Here is a 21,302-nt window from a genome sequence, read left to right as displayed (position 1 = left end):
GTTAAAAAGGTCAAACAGATGCAAGAATTGTAAACAAAGAAAGTAGTCAAATTGACCACGTCCAACACATTTACACTGTATTTCCTTCTCCTCTCTGTGTTTTTTTTCTGGCAGATCTGTGATTTAGTGAAGGAGAGAAACACTGCAGGATCAAAGGCACTCAACGCTGACCCATAATCCCTAGCTAATTAAATAATTCACTAATTGATTCATTGCTAAATCAATAAAGCTGGAGATGGTTTATGGTGTTTGTATAGTGCCATGCCACCAATCGGTTGCAAAGAGGAAAAGGCATTTTTATTAAACATATTATAAAGCTTAGTACTGTTAATATAGTAGGTAGTTTCAGGTTTGAAAAAAACCCAAAAATAGGAATTTAATTTTACTACCCAGAACAACCTAGCAAACACAAAGCAATGTGATTCAAAAAAGAAGAATTAATAGACCACCTACCATTAATAAGCATTTAAAGTAAATAATTCTGCAGTATACAATACTTTTCCAAACTTGTAAGTCATTATAATAATACTTACAAACTTGTAAGTATTTTAGAATAGCAAAGTCGAGTAAAAGAGGTCGAGCCTTCTTGTTTATGGCTCCTACACTCTGGAATAGCCTTCCTGATAACGTCCGAGGCTCAGACACACTCTCACAGTTCAAAACTAGATTAAAGACCTATCTGTTTAGTAAAGCATACACTAAATGCATCACTTAACGGGATTCCACACAAGTTTCTGCATCTTGTTTATATACACTATGAACAGCAGCTATGCTAATTATTCTCTTTTTTTCTCCATTTCCACCTGGGGATACTCATCCCGAGGCCCTAAGACTATGTGGAGTCACTGATTGGATCCAAGACGAGATGATCCCAAGGTTTCCATATCCTGGACCAGGTCATATCCTGAGCAGCTGCTGCGCTGGTCATGGAGAAGTGGAGAACATGAGACTCCTGTGACGCTCCAGGGACAGACGAGTCTTCGCTGAGGCCAGCTTCCAGCCTCCGCCTCTGGGACTGCAGTTCTGCACAAGACGTTTGGCCAGCGGAGAAATTAAAATGGTCGTGCCCAACTGAGTCTGGTTTCTCTCAAGGTTTTTTTTCTTCACTCGCCGATCAGTGACGTTTTTTTTTCCCTCTTCGCTGTCGCCTCTAGCTTGCATGGTTTGGGATCAGTAGAGCTACCGGAGCACTTGAAAAAAACCCACGCAAAAACTAGGAGAACATCCACACAGAAACACCAACTGACCCAGCCGGAACTCAAACCAGCGACTTTCTTGCTGTGAGGCGACGGTGCAAACCACTGAGCCACCGTGCCGCCCATCAACAAACCAAAAACTAAATCCTAAAACAATCAAACTTTGGAAAAGTATTTAATATTTTAACAAATACTTACAGATGAATCTACAAATGATTATAATTTTCTTTAAAATAATGATGACAAATATATCCAGCTGTAGCCCATTCAGTATTGATAATAATACATATTTAGCACATTAAATCAGCATATTAGCATGATTTCTGAGGGATCATGTACATTTAAAATAGCTGAAAATCAGCTTTGCCTTCACAATTATGAATTAATAAGTGGTAATTGTTACATTAAAAGCTTTATTGTGACAATATTTTGAAACATGACAAGTTTTAATGCCGTTTGGTCAACTGAAGAAAATCTTCATTCAATTATTCATTTTCTTGTCGGCCCTTTATTAATCCAGGGTCGCCACAGCAGAATGAACCGCCAACTTATCCAGCAAGTTTTTACGCAGAGTTTGCCCTTCCAGCCGCAACCCATCTCTGGGAACAGACATTCACACACACACACTCATACACTACGGACAATTTAGCCTACCCAATTCACCTTTACCGCATGTCTTTGGACTGTGGGGGAAACCGGAGCACCCGGAGGAAACCCACGTGACGGCAGGGAGAACATGCAAACCCCACACAGAAGCGCCAACTGAGCCGAGGTTCGAACCAGCGACTCAGCGACCTTCTTGCTGTGAGGCAACAGCACTAACTACTGCGCCACTGCCTCGCCCTGAAGAAAATCTTATTTTAAATTTAAAAATAGGGTTTTTCCCAGTGTTGGGTTGCGGCTGGAAGGGCATCCGCTACGCAAAACATGTGCTGGAAAAGTTGGCGGTTCGTTCCGCTGGGGCGACCTCAGATTAATAAAGGGACTAAGCCGAAAAGAAAATGAATGAATGAAAAAAAATAGGGCTGTCAAAGTTAATGCATTAATACTGTCTGCTGGAATATTACGAATGTTCTGTGTTAAAGGATGCCGTGGTTAAACCCCTCTTTTTCGAAGGACATCCTAAGATTTTTTACGAAAACGTAGTCAGGACCTCGGTTTAACGCTCAACCGAAAGACGTTGCTCACTGAGCAGTATAGATTCCCTATCAGTTTACTGGGGCTTTAGGATCTACACAGACGACAGGCTGAGCGCCCCCTTCTGGTCTCACTAACACCACTTCCGGCAGTTAACTTGCTTTCCCATGTGAACTTGTAGCATTTGAAGCTACATTTGTTCACAAGAAGCATCAGTGGGCAACCATGTGAGAGTTGCAGAGAGCTAGCTGCCGGCTACTAAATTGAATCAACTCTAAATTGTTGTGTATTAAAGTTCCTTAAATTGATGTTTTGTTAATTATATTAATTTAAGGTGCATTTAGAAGAGATAAAATGTGTGATAAAGTGCAAATAATCCCATGTTAACTCATGGCAATCATGCAATTAATAACGATTAAAAAACAATTCCATCCCTAATAAAAATATTAGCTTTTTAAAACATCTGAATAATAGTGTTTTTACAATAACAGTACAATAGTAGTGTTTAAAACAATAAACTTTATGACCTGGACACATTCGCATTGTAAACAGCATTACAAAAAATATCAGCTCCACCATCATATACACACACACACATAGCTATTCCAGCAGGGATGCAGATTAACCCACAAAAAATATTAGCCTCAGACAAAGCCAAGGTATGTTTGGTGTGACCTTGAAGTGGACTATAACATGACATCATCTCATAGCCGATGGGATCATGAAAACAGAGCGGAGGACATTCGCACATAAACATTGTTTCTGGATAATGAATGATTATCCAGAAGAGACCGACTGGACCTGGTTTGCATGGATGGGAATGCTAATTAAAGTGTAATTCATCCCACTGGAACTGTATCTCTGTCTTTGCATTACATTGACTGTCTGAAAACCGGTGATGTTTAGGTAAATGTGTGTGTGCATATATGCAGTTTATAGCTTTTTTGTACCCCTGTCGGTGGCGTAAGGTCATTGATGAGATTGATTAAGATGAATATTGAGTAAGAGCGTCACTTCTGACCCCCACAACCTCAGGGAACCATAAATTCTGGTGCTTAAACAGCTAGTAATAATTGTTTCATACCTTCAAGTAACAGCATGGAGAGGTTTGAGCAGATTGTTTTGTAGACGTTTCAGGAGGTGGTCACTGAAGAAACTGTATTTGTGAAGGTCAGCCTCTGAATAAACAACATTAAAACATGGCACATCGTTAGAGACCCAAAGTAGGGATCAGTCACAGAGTTTTGGATCAAATTCTGATTTATACAAAGCAAAAATCGATGTAATATTTTAGTTCAAATAAAAATATGAACAAATAAGCACATTCCACTGTGGCGACCCCTAATAAATAAGGGACTGAGCCCAAGGAAAGTTAATGAATGAAAGCACATTAACAATAATATTTAAAATAAAAATAAATCACTACTTGCTACTACTCACTATTAAAACTGCTGCAGAATTATTTTTCTTTATGTTTTTTATTAAATAGACTTACGTTAATATTGGGGTTTGATTTAAACAGCTTTTTAACAATTGTCAATTAAATAAACATGTAGGTGAGCTATATTTATTTCAAAAGCAGACATTTATTGTTTTGCAACAAACATTACATTTTAAAGGAGATTCTTCCTTTCTAAACAATTATTGCCTACATTCCACGCTGAGAAAACAGCTTAAACCAGCCTATGGTGGTTGGATGGATTTATTTGGTCGACCCCCTATTTTTAAATGGGTTTTGACCATTCCAGGCTGGTTTCCAGCAATTTCCAGCCTGGTCTTTGCTGGTCAGGCTTGGAGATAATCAGCTAAAACCAATTTAACCATCCTGGTTCTGGCTGGACTCCAACCCTGGTTAGGGCTGGTCATCTCCCAGACCATCAGATCAGTAAAGACCAGGATGGAAGTGTCTGGAAACCAGCCTGGAATGGAAAAAAACCCTCTAAAACCTACTACAGGAGTACATTCGTATACAACGGTAAATTATTAATTCCCTGCTGAAAAATCCAGCTTAAACCAGCATAGGCTAGTTGGCTAATTGACCAGCTTGGTTTTAGAGGGGTTTTGGCCATTTCCAGGCTGGTTTCCAGCTATTTCCAGCCTGGTCTTAGCTGGTCAGGCTGGAAAATGACCAGCTAAATCCAGCTTGACCAGTCTGGTTTAAGCTGGACATAGTTTTGGCTGGGCTCCCAGCCTGGCTAGGCAGCTCAAGCTGGATTTAGCTGGTCATTTCCCAGCCTGACCAGCCAAGACCTGGCTGGAAATGGCCAAAAACCCCTCTAAAACCAGCCTGGTTGACCAGCTAAAACCAGCCAACAAGCCCAAGCTGGTTTAAGCTGTTTTTTTTCCACTAGGGTAACTTAATACTCCAATTCTTCGGACACACTTTGAAGTGTTAGCTTATAAAACAGCATATTATCATTTCTCGCCATGTAAATATGTCACTACAGATATCAAAAGTAATCAAAACGATCTCGAAATGTCAGAAAACACTCACCAAACCGCGTCTTCAGTTTTCTTCACCGTTTAACCGTCATCAAAACACAACTTGAGCAACATCTCCATCTTGTGGCTATACTGAAAACCAAACCACAACTCATATCTGTCGACTGTTCACACTTTATTCGGTTTTTAACAAAACAAAATTCCTGAATACATGAATGCCAAGTTAAAAGTCTCCGGTCTTATATGCTATAAATTAAGAGTCTTGCATAATAATTCCTGAACAGAAACAAACTCGGATAGAACTTTGTGTGCAAGTTCAGATGACCTTTTTAAACACCTAAATCTGAGAAAAGTAAATGTGAATATAATTAGTTCAAAACAGACGAAGAAAAAGCATGGAAACATTTAGGTCCTTATTTACGGTTAAATTCCAATTCCAATTAATAAATATAGTTATGGAATGCTTGAGTTATTTCAGTCCTGAGTTATGAAAAAGCATGTGATGCATATCTCATGAAAACATGTCAAGGCCAACGTAATGCCCCAATGACAAAAACAAAATGTAATCAAATTAACAGTACAGAATACATGCAATTTATTACTTTCTATTCATTTATCGATGTTGAAAGCTTAAAAAATATGACCTGGATATGTTTCCATGAGACTCATCCTCACTAACCAAGCCTTACTAGACTAAACAAAAATGCTAAAATGATCTCTAGATTTCTAGCTCAATGAACACAATTGCTTATTACAATTCCTTTAAATGACGCCATAATACTGCAAGCAAGTGTTTCTCAACCATGTTCCTGGAGGACCACCAGCTCTGCATATTTTCCATGTCTCCTTAACCAAACACACCTGATTCAGATTATCAGCTCATTAGCAGAGACTGAAAGATCTGTAATGGGTGTGACAGTCAAAGGAAACATCCTAAACATGGTTAAAAAACACTGCTTTAAGCAATGAAAGAAACTTGTTAAAGGGTATTTGAGCACCCATTTGCACCTCTTAAAATGGCAAAAGTGAACACATTCATCTTGGAAATTAATGTGAAATAGCAACAATCTGTTATGAAAACTAAGTGTACATAACATCATTTTCACTTGCTGATAAAAGCCAAGTATTACTTATTCTTGAATCCACAAATTTATCAGACTTTTTTCACACTTCAATAAACATGAGCAGTACCATTTTTACAATCTTACATCAAATGTATGAATTAATTAACAAATGACAACTGTTGGTTGTGTGTTTCACATATGAGGACAAAAGGCAGTAGCACAGCTTTATCTGCACTCTCAGAAATAAAGGTGCGCGAGCTGTCACTGGGGTGTTACCCTTTCAAAAGGTGCAAATGTGTACCTAAAAGGTCCATATTAATACCTCAAGGGTACATATCAGTACCTACAAAAAACAAGTGTTCTTAACTTTTTTAGGAAAAAATATATACTTTTGAGGTACCAATGTGGACCCTTTAAGTACAAATGTGTACCTTTTGAAAAGGTTCCACCCTAGTGACAGCTCACGTACCTTAATTTCTGAAAGAGTGTGGACCTTTTTAAGAAAACGTTCATAATTTTGTCCACAAAAAAAACTTGTGTCTTGTTTTATTGTTTACATAATCACTTTAAAATAAGATCTATGACGAACAATATATATAGCTTCAGCATTTTAGTCTTCATTTATGCATTTTTGAGGTCACAGTTCAACCTGAAATGAAAATGTGCTGTTAATATTTACTCAAACCATTCAAGATGTGATATATACCTTCAGAGTAACATTAAATAAGCTGAAACCATGGTTATTAGTAGCACTCTATAAGAATATACACTATAAATAAATGCATATTTCACACATTTCCTTCATGTTGTCCCAACATAAATCAATTGACCCTTCGCTAAGCCCCGCCCGTCAAGCTTTCGTGCCTGACATGGCTTTTACTACGTATGTGTATGCGCCGGTGTCAGACATTGCCAGGGAGATATCCTAGAAAGCCAGACAAAAAAGGACGCAAGTTTGCATTACAGGGGTATATTCACGACATAGGCAACCCATTAGAGAATAATTTAATCTAAATTAAAGCTAGCTTAGCCTAGCTGCCTCATATGCTGACCAGTCAACAGCTTAGCTCATGGTCAGCAGGAGAGGTGACATTTAAAAATAACCTAATAATAACAAATTAAACCGTGATTTCTCTATTTTTAGCCCAAAAGCCTGATAGACTATTGTTGTGCAATGAAATATAGCGTTACTAACCGACGAGGAAACACGCATGACAGTGCTTTTACAAAATTCGTTCTTAGAAAGAGCAGCCAGGAAGGGGAAACTGATGGATTTGTGCGGAATATTAGCATCATTGACCCATAACCATGTAATGTACAGTGAGTTACCTGTCAGTATGTTTGTATGCTCTTTATAAATTACTGAACAACAGCTGCTGGTAAAGTATATTGATCACAAGTGCTCAGTCTGTGATCATATCTCGGTTTTGTTGTGTTTATTTGTAATTTCAAATATTCGTAGCTTAAAATAGATGGAAATATGAAGTTCAGTAAAGTTAGCAACAGATTCGCTCTGCTCCTTTAGCGCCCCTCACACTGCTTGATCCACGCTGGCATTTCTCCTCTTGGTTTTTTGGTTTTGAAAAAGGAAAAAATTCCACCATCCCGTCCAAAATTTAAGGATACCGGGTATCAGATGTACACAATCCATATGCACTCGCTCGAAAGTTTGAGAGCCCCTGCGCATTGCTACAGTTGCTAAGCCACCATTGGTGGGTGGCGGTTTTTGGGTGTGGCTTAGCGAAGGGTCAATTAACTTAACTGAATAATGGAAAAAAACAATTAAGTAGTCGCCCAAAAAACTTGAATTGTGTCTAATTTTAAATAAGTAGCTTGAACAAGCAGCAAAAGTAATTTCTTGACTATACAGTCACATCAAAATAATTACCAGTGTTTCTGGATTAGATTTTGAGTTCTTATATTGGAAATAATGTTTAGTCTCTTGCACAGGTTTTGCTCCATAAGTCATCAATGTATCATCAGGACCAACAGGTATTAATTTTGTTATTCCTGTACATGTTTTTGACTCTCAAAAGTGATGACTTTTATTTTATAAATCATCGAATCAATCAGATAAAAGCATAAAAGCATGTAAATGTTATGCTAAACAAAAAAAACTCTACATTTTAAACAAAAAGTGAAACGACTGCAAATTTAAATTTCTGGGTGAACTGCCCCTTTTAATGCATTGTGAATAATCAATAAACGATTGTATCATTTATGAAATAAACCGATATTTATCATAATCCTTTAATTCATTAACTAATGGTAAAAACAAGACCTTATTGGAAAGTGTTCCCAAATAATCTAACTTCTGTCAGTTACACTTAAAACATCAATTGAGAACATTATAAATAATCATTTTTGGTTCTTTAAAATGCACAAACAAATACAAGTAATAAAAAAGGGTATTATAATCAGAAAACAGCTTGTTTGATGATACGTAACATTAGTGAACAAACCTATTGCACTCTCTAATGTGGTTTGTGTGATAATATTGTGAATATTGCAACACGCCTGCTCAAATTTGACCCACAAAACCATCATAATTTCATGAATTTTAGGGCGGAAATTGAGACAGTGTGTTAATGGTGCGCTGAGCTCACTGAGGTAAGAGAGAGCAAATGTTTGCAAGGCTTATGAGTTCATTGAGTTATTTTTGTCTGAAATAGAGAGTGCATAGTCCAAAATGTCCAGAGTCCAGTGGAAACAGACGGGACGGCCAGAGGAATCATCATACTCTGTTTGTGTCGATATCTGTACCGTCTGAGCCCCGCAGACTCTTGATCTGATCGAGAACCCAGCCGATTCTGGGCCTTTCCTGAGGATTGGTCACCATAGTGGAGCTGAGCAGCGTTTGGAGCTCTGGAGAATAACTGCATCAAATATACAGACATGTCAACTGCTTATAAAGTTAACACAGTAACGTTTTGTTTTATTATTATTATTATTTGTTAAGGCAGCATTCCCAGTTGTAGAGATGCAAGAATATGTTATGATTAGAAAATATAAAGTAGCTTTCAATTTAATGCAAGAAAAAAAATAAATGTTATCCCAGTATACATTATTCATTCATTCATGGTTGTTTCGGCTTAGTCCCTTTATTAATCGAAGGTCACCACAGCGGAATAACCCGCCAACTTATCCAGCACGTTTTTTTTATGCAGCGGATGCCCTTCCAGCTGAAACCCATCTCTGGGAAACATCCACACACTCATTCACACTCATACACTACAGGCAATTTCGCCTACCCAATTCACCTGCACCGCATGTCTTTGGACTGTGGGGGAATCAGTATACATCATTTTATATATACATCCAAAAACAAATTAAAAGTGCTTCAGGGGTAGTTAATGTGTCTGTGCTCTTTGGGTAAGAGACTGATGAAGATACCTGATGAAGGTAAGTGTTGCCGAAATGCGTAGGCGTAGTTTTAAACGAATAGACAGTTATGATAATAATGGCTTTGTAATTTTTTCACTTACATTTCGAGTGCCTTGGAATTATGGTTTTGTTGTTTATCACTTTATATATATTTACCACAATGTATAAAAAACTTATATACATGTACAGTTGAAGTCAGAATTATTAACCCCCCTTAATTAAACCACTTGTTTATTTTTTACCCAATTTCTGTTTAACGGAGAGCAGATTTTTTTTTTACACATTTCTAAACACAATAGATTAATAACTCATCTCTAATAAATTATTTATTTTAGCTTTTCTATGATGACAGTAAACAATATTTGACTAGATACTATTCAAGACACTTCTATACAGCATAAAGTGACATTTAAAGGCTTAACTAGGTTAATTAGGATAAACTAGGCAGGTTAGGGTAATTAGGCAAGCTACTGTATAACGATAGTTTGTTCTGTAGACTGAGAAAAATATAGCTTAAAGGGGCTAATATTTTTGACCTTTTAATAAAAAGTGCTTTTTTTCTAAAAATAAAACAAATAAGACATTCTCTAAAAGAAAAAAATATTTTCAGACATACTGTGAACTTTTTCTTGCTCTGTTAAACATCATTTGGAAAACGTTTAAAAAAGAAAAAAAAAATTTCAACTGTGTTTATATATATATATATATATATATAACCCATTTCAGGGAAAATAAGTTTTAAAAATACTTAAATTAAATATAGTGAACATATCTTTACATTTAAAATGATTAATTACATTTTTAATCCAATTCAATTAACTTTTAATTAAATTCGAAAACTCAATTTGAATTTCTGAGTACAATTTTATAACATTTTACACGGTACATTTTATAACATTATGACATTATATACATTTTCAATGTGGAAAATGTTTTTGGAGCTTTGGTGTTGCTGCCGCTGACAAATATGTAATATACATTTTCAATGTGCAATTTTTAAAAATTAAATATAATGTAATCAATTTTATCTAAAATTCGCTATTTAAAATTTCATGTTTTAAATTAAACAAATTCCTATGCAATTTGTTAATGTCTAAACATATGTTTGGCATATAATATCACAGTATAACACATATATTATTATTATTATTATGTTTTCATTAAACATGATCTTTTATATATATATAAAATATTATTCAAAAGTAAAGTTCTACAATTTCCTATGCGTTTTGTTTAATGGGGGAAAATTATATTATGTATATATATATATAGTAGTCAACAAGTGGATCAAATAAGTTTTTCAAAATTGTCTTAAGACATTCATTAATTTTCCTTCGGCTTAGTCCCTTTATTAATCAGGGACTAAGCCACAACAGAATGAACCGAAAACTTAACCAGTGTATGTTTTACGCAGTAGATGCCCTTCTCGAAGCAGAGACCTTCTTACTGTTAGGCTACAGTGGTAACCACTTTGATTAAAGGTTTTGATCCACTTTCATCCAGTGTTGACAACTACATGATTATAAAAGTAATCAGCAAACATGTACATAAAGCATTGCACATGCACAGAGCTGCCTCTTCCAATAAACTATTGTCCTGAAAGATCTAAAGCTCACCTGCATGGCTGTGGGATGGAGACTGGATTCTGGACAGCGAGAGCCACACTGTCCCCCTTCTGAAAGATCAAATCATATGGTCCCTCCAGCATCATCATACAGTACAGCACACAACCTAGAGACTACAGGCAGAAAAACAACATACAAGTTACAGACGTAACACTAGAGATGTAAAAAAGACAAAGTTTATTAATTCCAGACCTGCACACACACAACAGTCTACACAATGAAGAGCAATAAAACAACATCTATAATATTATATTATAATTATAAATAATATGGGTTTTGAGTGCTGCTGCTGAATTCAAGCCTTTATTCATGTCATCATTGTTATTTTGGGAAAGAACATCTGAAAGGTGAATAAAAAAAAAAAGAAAATAATTACCCAAATGTCTGTTCTCTCGTCAATAATACAGTGACTCTCCACATTAAACAGCTCTGGCGCTCTATAAGAAATGGTGCATCTCTGCGCTGCCCAATCCTGAAAGACAAAAAAAAAACATATACAAACATAGAATATTTTATTTTAAAGACAACACTCAATAAAGTGCTGCTTAATATTATTCTCCTCTAACCTGGACTGTCATGGCCTCCCGTGACCCCCGGACCTCAATCCTGGCTTTGTTCATGGAGCCCAGGTCCATTAAAAAAGGACGATCGTTTTCATCCAGCAAAACATTGGTGGGTTTCAGATCTCTGAGTTCAGAAATAAAAAAAACATGTTAGAGTCATAAGAAGATATAACATTGTAAGAGGCTAAATTATCATATGCATTTGTTTATAGGAAAAAACATGTCTTTTTGACTCAAGAAGGTCCATACTGACTCCAAAGGCAGATACTGGTAAGATCAGGGCCTGGTATGTGAACTTTGGGGGTTTTACAATGTGGTCACATGTTGATTGGTTAGTTTGAATGTCTCAGCATTTAGACTTTAGGCCGTACTCACACTAGGCACAGTTGCCTTGAACCAGGCCAAAGCACGCTTTGTCAAAGAACCCTCCTGTCTCCCCCGACAGCACGCACTCACACCACAAACGGGCCTGGGCACGCTTACGTCATTGCTGCTGCGCTGTTCAGTGAGAAGCACTCTCTCACTCAGCAGCACAGTGGAGATTTCTCTAGTTATATCGTTTCAGTCGTTTGTTATGCAGTGACATGCAGTCAGATAATTAGCCAAACAGTCATTAGGGATGCGGGGACAAGCAGTCAGATATTTCGCCGAACAGATCCGTCACTTTTGGCGCTCATAAACAATCATAAAGCCCTCGTGCTGCAGGAATGAGGAGGTCTGCTGAAGGCGCGCAGCTGTCGTGCTGTGAGGAGTTCTCGTTTTTAATAAATGACGGCAGTTTGCGTTCACTGAACAGTAAGAATTATTAATAAATCCATATAAAACAGCCCCTTAAAAGTCACGTCTCGCTTTCAGTTTTGAGCTTTGGCGCGTTTTGCACTCACACACAAGAGTACTGTGCCAAAGCACAAGTGAACCGTGCTCAGGCACACCTCTTCCAACCGGGCCAGGGCCGGCCAAGTGAACCGTGCCTGAGCCTGATTCAGCGCACTCACACTTCTCAAACGATCCAGGAAACGGGCCTGGGCACGGTACGGATGGCATAGTGCGAGTAGGCCCTTAGTCACATGGTCAAGAAAGATACAAAATAGCTAGTAAACTAGTGCTCTGCCTCTTCTTTTCCATCTCTGCGCTTTCCTGCTCTGCTCCTCTCCTCCTCTGGAGTCTATCTTCTCGGACTCTACTGCAATCAGGCTAACTTCTGGGCCTGCTCCCTTTGTCTCTCTCTCCCTTCCCCTGTCTCTCTCCAACCTCTGGTAACTTTATTTTTACATTTAAGCTAGGTAAAATTTATATCATATGTTTTATCACTTCATATTTTATCATTTCATACAGTTACTTTGTAATTAATTCAGTTGTAACCATAGAGAATTGTTGCCATTAAATCATCTCATTTTCAAGTATTTGTGAATGACTTTTGATTGAACATCAACATTCATTTGTTCCATATTGCAATACAATACAATCACATAATATCAACGCTCTCCCACATTTATAGCTATTAATACTGCCCTTATTTCCAGTTTTAGAATAAGATTGCAGAAGAATGGTTTGACTAGAAATGTACAGTTTTTTTACCATCATGCTGATCACTTTTTAGTCACTCTGCAGAACTACAGTTTGAACCGCTGTGGTTAAAACCCATTAATACAATATACTAAAAGCAGGTCATTCCTGCCATAATATAATAACTTATTTGGGTTGCCATTACTTAAGGTATATTGATAAGATTTACATAAATGAGATTTTCTTTGCTTTTTATTTCACATCTTTAAGTTTTTTTTATAAAAGAAACTATACTTTTTATTCGTTTAAAATAATATCTCGTTTGTTAAAATTAGCATTAGCTAAAACTAACAAGCATTATGTGTTTAACAGCCTTTATAAATATTTGTTAATGTTTCTTAATAGAAATACTATTAATTGCTGTTTGTTCATGTCAATCCTTATTGCACTGACCATTGTTAACACAACTTTTGATTTAAAAACTGTATCATTAATTGTTGTAAATGCACTAATAAAGATTATTAAAGGACATACAAGTTTTGTTCATTGTTAGTTGATGTTAACAAACAGAAAGTCATTGTAAAGTGTTGCATTTGCATAAGCACTATAATGTAATTAACAAGACAGAAATAAGGCAGGAATTTGGGCTTCAGCTAGATGCATTTTACTTTTAGTACCTGTGTGCATAGCCTTTGTCATGAATTGCTTTAAGTCCTTCACAGATGCCATGCAGAATGTGTAAGATTCGGCTCTCAGGCATAAAGCTTCCCTTATCCCGCAGCTTTTCCAGAACAGACCACACGCTCCCCTTCTGCACACAAACAATTCAGAAAAATCACACAATTATAAGGCAACAAACTGCATGTGAGTGAGATCAAATAAATTTGACCTTACTTCCAGTTGACTGATCACATTAAGCATTACAATCATTTTGCACGTGCATTCATTGTAAACAGCTTTTTAAAATAATATGTTTATATATACAAATGAGGCATTATTTGATTAAATACGCACACATTTGTGTACATTTCTACCATAAACATCAGAATACAGGATAAAGTCAGGTTTCAAAATTCTTGATTTTACAAAAGAGATTTTGGGAAACTCATTTTATTCAGAAAGTACACAAAACAGCCCACCAAAAATGACATTTTCACAACTTCTTTTTGTACAAAAAATGACGTATATATTAAAGCAAATTATGTATAAACAAATCGCCAGGTAAAACTCTTTATAATATAGATATGAATTACACTGTAAAGTGTGGTGTATAAAAAAACTCATTTTGAGAAAACTGCATTTGAAAATATGCACTATAATTAAAATCTTCAGACACAAACTGATCAAGTGCAATAAAAGAAACAAATGAAACTTTGTTTTGGATCTTTTCTTTACATCATAATCTCAAAACTGAGTGGTGCATGAAAGGCCTTTAGTGTCTCGGCTTAAACTGCATATTTGTATTTATTTACTGTATTTAATAATGTAGGCCTGTGGTGTGAATTATACAGTTTGTGTAAACACCTGCCTAAAGTAAAAGGGAAAGTACACTTACTTAGTAAAAGGGAAAGTACACTTACACTAAAATAAATGTTCATTTAATTCATGAATGACTATGGCTCGTGATGATTTAAAGTGGTTCGGTTAAATCAATGTTTAAGTTAACCCTTGTGTGCTGTTTGGGATGTTTTCATCCCCTCTGGGTTGATTTTGAGTCTTAATGTGGCCACAACTTCCTCTGTGTTTCAGCAAATGGAGAGATTTTTGGTGACAAATCTTATTTGACACACATTTTGGAAAAACGTTTTGAAAATTGTCAAAAATTCAACAATACACTCTGGGAAAACGTACTACTCATTATGTTGGGGTTGTTTTTGCCCCATAGACTTCCATAATAATGACATTTTTTTATTTGAAAGCCAAAGATACCATATAATCATGCATGAAGAGGTTAAATAGGTAGTTTTTACTGTTGATCGTCAGTTTTAGTGCAAAAAAAAAAAGTGTAGTTTGTGGCTTAAAATTGTATGGTTATATGGAGTATAGTGTGTATGTGTGTGTTTGTATGTGGGAGACCTTTGCGCACTTACCTTGATATATTTAAGGAAATTAAAAATAAGCAGCTCAGCTCTCAGATCACAGTAAGTGTATTTATGCGTGCACACTATAATTTGTTGCTTTACTTCACAGAACTCCACCTTCCACAGGCCTATCTAAAGGGTTAATGATGCCAACTGATGATCAACAGTAAAAAGGAAAACTTTTACCTCATCCCAACAGGGAAAAACACCAACAATCAAGACTGCATAATTATTTGGTGTCATGGCTTTTACAATCAAAAAATGTGCTTATAATGGAACTCAATGGTGCTCAAATATGTTTACTTACACCTGACACACATTCTCCCGTCAAGTTTGCTTTTTTATAGATCACAATTCCTGCATCGGAAGTGGCATATGCATATGTCCATCGCCATTCTGTGTGTACGGCATCTTTATAAAGAGAAGCAGAACCCACAATCTACTCACACTGATGTAGGGGAGCAGCAGCCAGGCCTCACACTTGCCGCTGCGCTCCATGAAGGTGTATGCAGTGAGGCTAAGGACATTCGGGTGGTTAAAGAGCCGGTGCATCTCCACCTCGGTCTGCGCCTCCTTACGGGCCTCGCGGTCATGGCAGAGGATTCGCTTCAAAGCATAGAAACGACCATCGTGCGCACCTTCTACCAGGTCCACATAGCTGAAACCACTAGACAGAGTGGACAGGATGGTCATGATGATGGTGAATTTTTGTTTAATGCTATGTCAGCAACAAAGGCTATTTTCATGGTTAGAACATTTCATTAATTAATATACAATTAAAAACAACAAACTAATTAATGCATAAATTGAATAAGATTTTTACGGTTAATACATGTTAAAAATTCTAAAAAAAATTCTAGTGGCACTTTGCTAAATATGTCCTTTTAATAAAAGTAAGTAATAAAAACGTAATAAAAATAAGAGTTTATTTAATAAAAAAGCCTTCTGCAGTCATTAACGCTCTTATTATCCTTGGGATAATAATTTTACCCCATTCAAAGTAAAACGTATGTGCATATATTTAAATATATACATATATATATATATATATATATATATATATATATATATATATATATATATATATATATAATTTCTTTTTACTTCAGATTGAATCTTTTCCTAATTTAAATGGAGAAAATTCGTTAACAAAAAATTAACATGATATTATTTGTTCAATGCCCTGTACACATTTTGTCTCATCAGTGTTCTTTGGTGTCAATTTGACCCCAGGGTCTTTTAGCTGTGTAAAACACAAGACATATAAAAAGGTATACATATTTGCTGTGGGTGATATTGAGGCCACTATAACATGCTATGATGTTATAATATGTACTATAATTTTATATGGTAAGTATATAAAAAAACGAACACAACCATACCTTTAGTATTGCGAGAAACACTGACAGTTCACATGACATAGGGATGGGGAAGGTCCTAAATATCATGAGAGCTTTGATATTGGGGGGTGTGCTTGATCATTTCCATTAGAGCATGATTTTAAAGAATATCAAGACACATTCCCATTCCCAATACATTTCATCAGTAAAAGCAATCATGTTTGGACTGACACTGTTCTGGTTTTGAAGGCCTGAAACTGAAGAGAGGGGTCTGGATGCAGACTAGGCGCAGTCACAAGGTGAGCTGCATGCAATGCTTTTTAATGTACACACCTAACCCTACCCCTGACAGTGACATCACTAACTCCATTAAAGCGCATTGCACGTCTGAAACATGCAGTCTCACCTTGCAAATCCAAGTCTGCATCTACACTATTCAAAGTGAACAGTCTAGTTAAAGAGCCTTACCCTTCTTCTAGTTTCTGAACAAAGTAGTATCTCTTGTTGTCAATGGTGATGGCACTGCGAGAGCAGATACACAAAGCCTGGCCCATCTTCTCTGGAGCATCGCTTAACACCAACCATTGGTGGGGGAGAAGCACTGAAAGTCACCAAAACTGGATTATTTCCATGTAAATGCTTTACAGCAGTGGTTCTCAAACTGTGGTACGTGTACCACTAGTCACTAGTGACTAGTGGTACGCAGGCTTTCTTCAAGTGAAACGTGGAGGAATCGCTGAAGAATTAAAGTTAAACAAATGAATACTTTTAACCCTTATAATAACATCATGTGATCAGTAAATAGATTTTAATAGGATATTTATTTTATTTTTAATTTTCTAATGTTTGTTATGTATTCTATCATTTGAAACTAGTTTCCTCTCCATATTTGTAAAGGTTGTTGGGGGCGTATCCTGTATTTTTATAACCGAATGTTGACAGGTATGGTTTAATCACTTGCTTTTCTGACACACAAAGCCTATACTCTAACGCGCACTAGGCAGATCTAGTTTCTAATTTAAGTATGTAAATCCAATTCATATATTTAAATACAAGTTAATACTTTACATTGGAGTACAGCATTTTTCTTTTTCTTTTTTAAGAACAGTGCCATTTTTAATAAACTTTTAAAAGCACATTTTAATTTAAACGTTAATGTTTTATTTTTTAACTAACTGTACACAGTGCAGTGTTAATGTTCAAACTATTTATGTTTAAAGTGGCTGACAATAATAAATATTCATAATAAGAATTAAGCTGCCATGCTTTTGAACTGTGCAGAGCTGTAGCTGCTTAATTAAGCCTACTATGCTACTGTACTTCAATACCGGTCATTATAGTGGTACTCAAACAATTTTTTTTTTGAGGTGGTACTTGGTACAAAAAGTTTAAGAACCACTGCTTTACAGGATTGATTCAACTCCATTTCTTCAGATCTCTATTCTTTTCTTTTCTATAAAGAATAAATGTGTCACTGAAGGGTAAAAATATTATAGTGCAAAACTAGGTTTAGACTCAGGGTTCCCATTATGTATATTGCTCCAATATTTTTGTTTATTATTATTTTTTGTTTTATTATTATTAAAGGATTGCAAATTGATGAATTGTAAGAATTCAGCATTATTGCATTTGCATTTAAAGTACTTGAATACAACCCACTAGATTGTTAATATTATATTATTATTATTCATAATATTTGTTTTGTAATTAAACTTAAATAATTCTAAAATGATAATTTAGTATAAATTCAAATAGTGACTAACAGCGCTAAATAAAAACACGTTATTATTTTGGTATGGCTGTCTACAGCCCGGAACTAGAAACCTAGTTAGCATTTGTCAAAATAACACGCATTCAGCAGATAAAAGTGGTGTTAAGGTTGTGTTTAATACAGTATATCCAACTTTAAATCAATACATTGTTAAACTACAACTACTACTAATATTAATAATAACAGAACTATTATCATTAGTATAAAACCATATTATTAAATACTAAAATTAGTTAATGACTTATTTTATGATATATGATCAAATTAAGCTCGATTCAATAAATAGGTTGTTTTTGTTTAAACATAAAATATTGCTATAATCTATTTTTAACTAAAACCTTATGGAAAACGTCTGTAGAGATGTTATTGAGGTAAAGTTGTTTTCATTTTCACACATTCGGACTCTCTCCTTAAGAATATCATTCCAGAGAAGTGTTGTTTGCAAATTCTAAATAGTGAAATCACATTAGCATCCAATGACTATCAATGTTTACAGTCAAGTAAGTAATGCTAACTTTGATTTCAAGTCAAAGCCTACTAACATGAAAATTCAGACCGAATATTCAAAGTACTATGGTAAACAAAATAAGGAGCATGTCACAAATTGTCACTGAATAAAACGTGAATATAATAACAACCTTACCTCAAAGTACGACATTGTTCACAGGCAAATAAATAAAGGGAGCATGTCACAAATTGTCACTGAACTAATGTGTTAATATAAAACCAACATTACCTCAATAGAAATGTTCACCATCTACTTGGTAACATAGAGGTAAAGTTGGTTTTATATTCGCACATTCGTTCATTTAGAAGTCTCTATATTGTTTACCATGTTACTTTGAATATTCGATCGGAACTACCATACAAATATGACTTGAAAACAACATTAACACTGTTTATTTGACTGTGAACAATGTACTTTAATAGTCATTGGCTGCTAATATGATTTTGCTATTTAGACTTTGCAAGTAATACTTTTATTAAATTATATTATTAAGGGGAAGGTCTGAATGTGTGAATATAAAACCAACTTTACCTCTATCTTGGTAACAAGAGCCACATCTCTGTAATTTGTATTACAGATTAATTATCCTATTTTATTGGTCTTTGTAAAGCAACGTTGCTTCATAAACCAGACCATTTTAAAAGCAAGACAATTTTGGCAGTTCATTAAAGTGAAATGAATATTGTCTATTTACATAAGACAGAGTCAGTGTCTAATTTTCCACTGAAATAAATTATTTATAGTGCACGACGGAGCTTTCTGACCTGCTCCTTATATTATTCCCCCTTTTGACGTGCGATGTTGAGCTCAAAACATGTCAGCCTAGACTTCAGCGAGTTGCTGTAAAACAACTCTAATTACTCCGTAATGTTTTTGTGAATTAATTCACGACTGTTGTTACACACATTGACTTGAATTGTCGACTGCAGTAAACGTGGCGTCTTCGAGAACAGCTGGTTTGTGTTTCGCAGGCAGTGTTTTCAACGAGAGACCCGAAAGATCCAGATTTACAGTAGGTATTGTTAGCTATTTGTTTAATGCTTTTATCAACGGATTTGTAATGAATTTAACTGAAGGGATAATAAATTGAGAGACTCCGTTTACCTTTAAAAGACGCTCTCTCTGTCCTCCGCTGATTTATCCGGTTTCTTCCGTGTACAAAGAAAACGTGACCGTGACGTAAACTGACGGCTGCCGCATTAACCCAATCAGTGCTCCTATGCCTTTTTACTGTTTAACATTAGAAACAGAAATGCGTAAACAAAGAATAAATAAAAATTAAATTAATCTTATAAAGCATTGTGTACATTTAATTTGCGTAATTCTATGTTATTGTTATTATTATAATTACTTTTTACTATAAGAGATCTGCAGAGGGGATGGCAACATCATCAGTCTGAGGTATCAAGAGATTTGTGCTGCCCGTTACATTACAAACCACAGGAGAGAGCAAATTCTTCAGCAGGATAGCGCTCCTTCTCATACTTCAGCCTCCACATCAAAGTTCCTGAAAGCCAAGAAGGTCAAGTTGCTCTAGAATTGGCCAGCCCAGTCACCAGAGATTAACATTATTGAGCATTTCTGGGGTAAGATGGAGGAGGAGGCATTGAAGATGGATCTAAAGCACCTTGATGAACTCCGGGAGTCCTGCAAGAACGCTTTCTTTGCCATTCCAGATGACTTCATTAATAAGTGATTTGAGCCAGCTCATGGGAGTCATACACAATATTCATTCTGTTTCCACTGCAGCATTACTTTATATTCTATGCTGGACATTATTTCTGTTAAGTGACAAGACTATTGTCTAAGCAAAGTCAGACCTTACTGTCCTAATTAAATAAATAAAATTCAAGGCATGATATTCTTTTTTACTTCTGATACCAAATAATCAACGTCAAGTTATTATTTGTTATTCCTAAAACTTGCATAGTCGACAAGACTTTTGTGGCCTACTTTCTCTCATTTCTTTTTTAAAATATTGTGAGATGTATTTGTTTGTAATTATTTGCATGAAAAGAGCTTTGGAGAAAGAACAAATTACTTAACTTTTTTTAAAAATCAATGCTGCTAGGCTGTACCTTAAAGAACATTCATCTCTCTTTATTAATCAGTGTTTAAATAATAAGTAAGGTGTAGGCAATTCTTGTAGCTATGTAAAAAATCTAATTATAGCATGAGAATATAGACAAAGAGAGATATATATTAATTCTGAAATATGCTAATTATTATCTATAGGGAAAGAGATGGTACTTTGAATAATCTAATTATAAAATATTTCAAATTTGTATGTGCACAAAATTTGCTGGTAAATGTGACAATGTAAATATGTTTTTAACTGGGAATTATTTAGCATAATAGTTAAATTAATTTATTATCATTTTAATATCATATAGTTATTTATATTGTAATTAATTAATATTTAATATGCTTAAAATTTAATAGCTTTTTTTGTAATTAGGGATCATAAACCCAGAATCCATTAACAGACAACTAAAACATGTAGGGTCATTCTTATAAAAAATATTAAAATGATAAAGAATAAAAATATTTTAAAACAGTGTTAATAAATATTAAATATATGAATAAATAATATGTATTAAAACAAATAAATCTATTTTAAAAACAATATGGCTTACAGTGCTCAGCATAATTGAGTACACCCCATTTTGAAAATGAATATTTTTA

At 35.3% G+C, this 21,302-nt stretch overlaps 1 protein-coding gene across 3 annotated transcripts; it reads right to left on the bottom strand.

Moving 5' to 3' along the window:
- Window positions 1-4,931: 4,931 nt before the first annotated feature.
- On the bottom strand, window positions 4,932-19,817 carry stk16 (serine/threonine kinase 16). Of its 3 annotated transcripts, none has more exons than XR_012400739.1 (9): window positions 19,722-19,793; window positions 16,807-16,939; window positions 15,446-15,665; window positions 13,595-13,728; window positions 11,415-11,535; window positions 11,225-11,320; window positions 10,840-10,961; window positions 6,271-8,715; window positions 4,932-6,140 (listed from the first exon to the last, which is right to left on the bottom strand). XR_012400739.1 is itself a non-coding variant. In NM_001017630.1 (8 exon segments), coding segments are annotated over 7 exon segments (921 nt in total). In that variant the 5' UTR covers window positions 16,893-16,939; window positions 19,722-19,817; the 3' UTR covers window positions 7,993-8,573.
- Window positions 19,818-21,302: the final 1,485 nt, after the last annotated feature.

Source organism: Danio rerio, chromosome 1 (assembly GCF_049306965.1).
Source record: "Danio rerio strain Tuebingen ecotype United States chromosome 1, GRCz12tu, whole genome shotgun sequence".
In the NCBI taxonomy this organism is placed as follows: domain Eukaryota; kingdom Metazoa; phylum Chordata; class Actinopteri; order Cypriniformes; family Danionidae; genus Danio; species Danio rerio.
This window is presented reverse-complemented; position numbering and strand designations above follow the sequence as displayed.